The sequence below is a fragment of the Delphinapterus leucas genome, chromosome 18, assembly GCF_059928025.1.
Source record: "Delphinapterus leucas isolate spDelLeu-1000000601 "Yukka" chromosome 18, BTC_Dleu_Yukka2, whole genome shotgun sequence".
NCBI classification, from domain to species: domain Eukaryota; kingdom Metazoa; phylum Chordata; class Mammalia; order Artiodactyla; family Monodontidae; genus Delphinapterus; species Delphinapterus leucas.
The window spans coordinates 3,190,858-3,196,857 of NC_143146.1; the positions used below are offsets into that span (position 1 = coordinate 3,190,858).

Below are 6,000 nucleotides of genomic sequence, written 5' to 3' on the forward strand. Positions count from 1 at the left end.
ACATTTCCCATATCACCACTGTAAGCCCAGCCCCATCTTCACACTCCCAGGTGTGACCAGGTCATACGCACCTGTGACCCCCAAATCAACATTAGCTTGTTATTTGATTGACAGGGAAAGTGGCCTCTTAACTGTGTTTTCTGCTGTAAGTTATTCCAAGTGTAGAAGTTTCCAGAAAAGCAGTTCTTCACATGCTTGTGTATTGGATTCTCACCAGTCGGATGGTGGGATTTCCTGGGTTGAAGATCCCGCATATAGACTCTTCAACAGGCCCAGAAAATTGCAACAACAAAATTTAGCAAGTCGTTTTGATAATTCTAAATACTGCCTGGCGACTACTTTATCAAGAAAGCCAGAAAGGTTAGAACTATGGTGTAGAGAAATCAAGATGCTCGCAATGATGTAAGCATACAACTTTGACTCAAAGACAGATTGGACTTTCGACTCCATTATCATAAGAAATACTAGATGGAGTCTCAGTTTGACAGAAGAGGCCCTTGATCCAAGGAGTAAAGAATGGAGGAAAGCACTCTGTCACTTCCCCGTCCCTTGTCCTGGTGTCATACAAGGATCTGAACAACGATTGCCCATAATTTCTCAAAACCAAGAGCAAATCAAAATGATGAGGTTCTGGAGAACAGGCATCCCATCACTGCTGAGCCTGGGGGCTTTGTGGTGAAGCTGAGGGGCTCAGATCTGGCAGCCTCCAGAGGCCTGTTCCCATCTCAGCTTTGCCAGGGAAGTGTGGTCTGGAATGTTCTGGGATCCTGGGGTCCTCATCTGGGAATCAAGGGCGTTAGCTTTGTCCTCAGAGGTCCCTTATGGCTCTAAAATTCCAGAGTTCACTTTTCTTATGTCCGTAATAGCCGTCCTGTAGAGGTTTTGCCATATCTTCCATTTGTACGTCATTCATTTTACATCTTGGTTTCTGAGGACAGGTGAGCCTACTTCAACCCAACTGAACAAACAGTTACCACAGTAGCTTTCTTTTCCCTCTTTCTCTTGTTTAAGTTTTCTCTTCTTAAAGAAAAGAAAATGGATAAAGGATGTAGCAAATAAAGGATTTTGCTACCTAATGTAGCAAATAATAAAGGATTTTGCTACCTAATGTAGCAAACAAAGGATTTTGATGGTCCCGTATAATTTCGTTTAGAAAGTCTGATGTCACATCAGTTGGTCCCAGAATCCTCCACACATTTTGGCTGTCATCTCACGCCCCAAGTTAGAAGAGGTTTCAGTGTTCCAAGAAGAAAACAGTGAGGACAGCGTTTGTTGAAATGTTGGTGAAGCTGGACCAGTCACCTCCCCCCACCCCACCCCAGGAGGAGCGGTCGGCTGATTCCTGGCACTGGGTGTGCCCGGCGTGAGGCCATGGGGCGGTGTGGCTGCCAGTGTGTTCCCCGGTGGCCTCGGGAGACAGAGAGGGCGGCTTTCCGGGAGGGAGCATCCCGGCTCTTCCCTGGGGCCCGGGAAGCCCGTCGGGGTGGGCGGGCACCTCTGGCTCACGGCTCCTGTTTCCCCGCAGCACACCAGCGCCGGAGCGGAAGGTTCTGGCCAAGCCCTGGCCTCCCCTGGGTCCTGTCTGGAAGAGTTCAGAAGCGCCCCCTTCATCGAGTGCCACGGCCGCGGGACTTGCAATTACTATGCAAACGCTTACAGCTTTTGGCTTGCCACGATAGAAAGAGGCCAGATGTTCAAGTAAAGTGCCCCCCTCGCCCCCTCCCCCCCACCCCTGGTGGCTTTTATTTTCAGTCATCCATGATCCATACACGTGCTCCGGTGCCAAGTCCCAAAGACGGTTCTACAGCAATCCTTAGGAAGGCTTCTTCCACGGATAGGATAGGATAGGAACAGATACTTGGTTCTGTTCTACGTGGGCAGATAATGAAGACCATGTTCAAAGCAGAGCTTAGGTGACAGGCTTCCTTCGTTCATTGCTGAAGAGCCCTGAGAGAAAAAAGTTCAGTTTTCAGTGTTTCAAGATGAATCCACGGCAGCGTCATTAAGACAACTAAAATCAGCAAACAGAGCATTTTAAAGCATTGCACCTTTAACCAGCAGGGCGAGAGAAAGTGAATAGCCTTGGTTTTCATGGTGTTTATGATGCCGAATTGGATGTACATACTGCGAGTTATCAGTGACCGTTTTTCAGGCCTGCTCATGAAAATTAATTTCAGCACAAATGCCACCGAAATGGATACGGAGAACCTCTTCTTTCGTTTCCATTACCAGAATTTCACCTTTAAAACAACGGTCCCAAGTGGCCGTTGACCTTGAAGTTAGTTTGGAGCGGGGCCCAGTCTGTACTGGACGGGAACACATAATGAGGCCTCTGTCCGGTACTTAGTACCAGCTGCAGCCCTGCTGGAGCGGACGCCGGGCGCCGATGGGGCTGAACAATTACTTACTGTTCAGTCCCCCAAATAAGTGCTTCTCGGCCCTGGAGATAAGCCTTTTCGGAGAGAATTCTGTGGACCTCTGCTATGACCCTGTCTCTTTCTAGTTTAGATCATAAAGGTGAAGCAACACGCTCACTACTCGTAAATTTCTAAGCCTCAAAAAACTACCGGGTGCCTTTCTAGTAGCTCACACGAGACTTTCTAGGCAACTGGGAACTTGACGTCAACTCTCCAGATAGAATTTGACCATTAGCTACCGAAATGAGCGCCAGCCCCCGGGGCTGCCCATTATAGGGTTAACAGGTAACAATGGGCTTTTTGTTTTTTGGGGTTTTTTTCTGAACCAGCATCCTGGTACAATTAACTGAAATGCCTTCTTAAACAAAACTAGGTAAGATCCCATTAATTTAAATAATTTGGGGGCACTAGGATTTTCACCAAAGTTGTTGCTAACGTAAGCCACCTCAATTTTAGGACAAGGTACTCTTATTACATGGCTACTTTAATTTGAATGAGATTTGATTAGTACTCATTTTAGTTCAGACTTCACTTCTCCAATAGCCAAAGAACAGAATTCCTAGGATAAAGGAAGCATTTGGAACACTAAATGTCTTCCCCTGTCTTTGGCCTCTAATCCGACCACCTGCGTGAACAACTTTCAAAAGTTACGAATGTATTTTGAGGTCTGGTTGATTATTCCAGATCTGCTGCTCATTCTGTCATTCAGCAATGATTTAATGAGCACTTAGGATGTGTGTGAAGTGTCTCAGAGAAGAACATCTTCCTAGGCTGGGGGTGTTTGTAACCGAGTTGAGAAGAGGAAGCAGAAGGTTAACCTATAGTTTGAAGAGGCAGGGTCTGTGGTGGGGAGTGGCTGAGACTTTGGGGTCAGACAGACGTGGGTGGCTCTGGCTGTGCCCTCGCTGGCCTTGTACCCTTGGCCCGAGGGTGGATGCAGATGACAACTCGCAGGCGTTACCGAGGCCGTGGGACGCCCCCAGCGCGGTACCCGCTCATAGGCGGGGTGAAGGCTGGTTCCTTGGGGATCTCTGATGGGAGGGAGGGCCGAGGAGCTGGCCTGAGCCACGCGGTGACACTGACTTCTGTGCTGCCTTTCAGGAAGCCCACGCCGTCCACCTTGAAGGCTGGAGAGCTGCGCACGCATGTCAGTCGCTGTCAAGTGTGCATGCGGAGAACATAACGAAGCCGGCCCTCAGCTACTTCACAACATGGTGCTACTCCGCCCTCTTCCCTCCTTCTAACAGCAACGAACTCTAGAAATATATCCTGTGTACCTCACTGTCCAGTATGAAAACTGTAAGGTGCCTGATAGGAATCTGCATGACTAACACACCCTGCTTCGTTGGCCTCTACTTGCTGAAGGAGAATCCAAGACCACGATAAGCTGCCCGTAGTGAAGTCCCAAATGGCACTTCTGATGAAATAAAAAATATGTCTGTTCTACAGTCCAGTGCACTGATGTGTGAAGTGAGACCCATCAGAAAAACCAAAGGGTGCTAGGAGGGCTGTGGGACCTTCCAACCTGGGTGAAGCCCGTTTGCATTTTTGTATTATAACAGATCCATTTCACACCCCAGGTGAAACGTCTGTTGATATCACTGTCTAACTGTTTCAGAATTCAGGTCCCTCAGTCTGTACAAATAATAGTCGTGTTAAGCCGATGGTTGGAACCTCCAAAGGGAAGGACGGGGGCCTAGTAGCCCTGTCCTCCGACCGCCCCACCAAAGAGAAATTTCGGTCTTTCTGCTCTGTTTGGTACTCTGCAGCTGCTTCTGCAAAAGTCCCGGATTTCCTGTGGAATAAAGATGGTCCCCAAAGTAGGCAGAAATGAAATATATATATATTTTAGTAATTTATATAGATGTCAGCAATTAGGCAGGTCAAGTTGTAGTTTCATTTCCACTGTTAAAATAAAGCTTACATAGTTTCTTCCTTTAAAAGCCTGTGTTGTCCTTTAACAGAGATTTTTAAACACTAGGGTATTGAATGTGAAACACCAGTTTTCATTGTTCACCTCCAAACCAAAAATTGTGTGTTGCCAAAACCAAACCCGGCTTCACGGATGTGGTGTCTATTACAGGAAAACGTGTACTTTGAGCTTCTTGTTTTTATTCTGTATGAAACATCTTCAGGGTTTTAAACACTAATCACAAACTGAATGACTTGACTTCAAAAGCAACAAACTTAAAAGGCCTTCATTTTATGAGTATTCCTCATTCTGCAGCCTGGTGTGAGAAATAACTCTGTCGAATCAGAATATCCGTATGTTTACCTGTAAGCACATGCAGGCGGCTTCCTTGGTTTTTCGTGAGTTGTGTTCAGACTTCAGCAGGGGAGCGGATGCATTGCAGGAGAGCAGGATTGGACCGCTATGCCTGAAACGACATTTTACTAAAAGTCTCCAAAACGTTTTTAAGACTACTAAGGCCTTTTGTGTAATTTCTTTAAATGTGTATTTCTTAAAAATTCAAATTTGTAATAAAACTATTTGTATAAAAATTAAGCTTTTATTAATTTGTTGCTAGTTTTGCCACAGAAACATCAAAGGAAAAGTTACTGCACAAGCCACTAATAAATTTGTAAGCTTTGCAAATTTAGATCATATTTATTTTGTAGTTCTTCCAGATGAGAGTCTCAGACTGGGTATAATTTACAGAAATTTACTACAAAGAAAAAAAATATCGTCTCCTCCTTCATCCCTCCCCCCCTTCCCTCCCATCTGTCCATCCAGGCAGCCCTCATCCATCCATCCATCCATCCATCTTTCCATCCATCCATCCATCCATCCATCCTTCCATCCATCCATCCATCCATCTATCCGTCCTTCCATCCATCTATCCACCCATCCATCTATCCATCCTTCCATCCATCCATCCATCCACCCATCCATCCATCCATCCTTCCATCCATTCATCTTTCCATCCATCTATCCTTTCATCCATCCTTCCATCCATCCATCCACCCATCCATTCATCCATCCATCCATCCATCCTTCCATCCACCCATCCATTCATCCATCCACCCATCCATCCTTCCATCTATCCTTCCATCTATCCATCCACCCATCCATTCATCCTCCTTCCATCCATTCATCTTTCCATCCATCCATCCATCCATCCTTCCATCCTTCCATCTATCCACCCATCCATCCACCCACCCATCCTTCCATCCATCCATCCATCCATCCATCCATCCTTCCATCCATCTATCCAGCCATCCATTCATCCACCCATCCATTCATCCATCCATCCATCCTTCCATCCATTCTTCTTTCCATCCATCTATCCTTCCATCCATCCACCCATCCACCTCTTCGTCATTCATATACTGTGTGCTTCCCGTTTTCCAGATACTAGGTGAGGTACAGGATAAATGAAAATGAATATCAAGCCCTTAAGAAATTTTCTGTTAAAAAAATTATTGCGGAAGAAACCTGTCACTTGAGTCAAATGAGGTTATAGATATGAAAACTATAGTTTTACGATAGGCAGGGGTGGGGTTGATGGTTGGGTTACAAGTGGGGGTCATGAGAGTTGCCTTGAAGACGATTAAGAGAGAGATTAAGTGAGAAACGTGCACA

The 6,000-nt window shown here is 46.1% G+C and overlaps 1 protein-coding gene across 1 annotated transcript in view; it reads left to right on the top strand.

The window, feature by feature from the left end:
* Window positions 1-5,129, top strand: part of COL4A1 (collagen type IV alpha 1 chain) — a 150,621-nt gene extending 145,492 nt beyond the window's left edge. The window contains exons 51-52 of the mRNA XM_022576774.3: window positions 1,526-1,698; window positions 3,519-5,129. Coding sequence (XP_022432482.2) covers window positions 1,526-1,698; window positions 3,519-3,600 — 255 coding nt within the window. The 3' untranslated portion in view covers window positions 3,601-5,129. The remainder of the gene's footprint in view (window positions 1-1,525; window positions 1,699-3,518) is intronic.
* The last annotated feature ends 871 nt before the right edge of the window (window positions 5,130-6,000 follow it).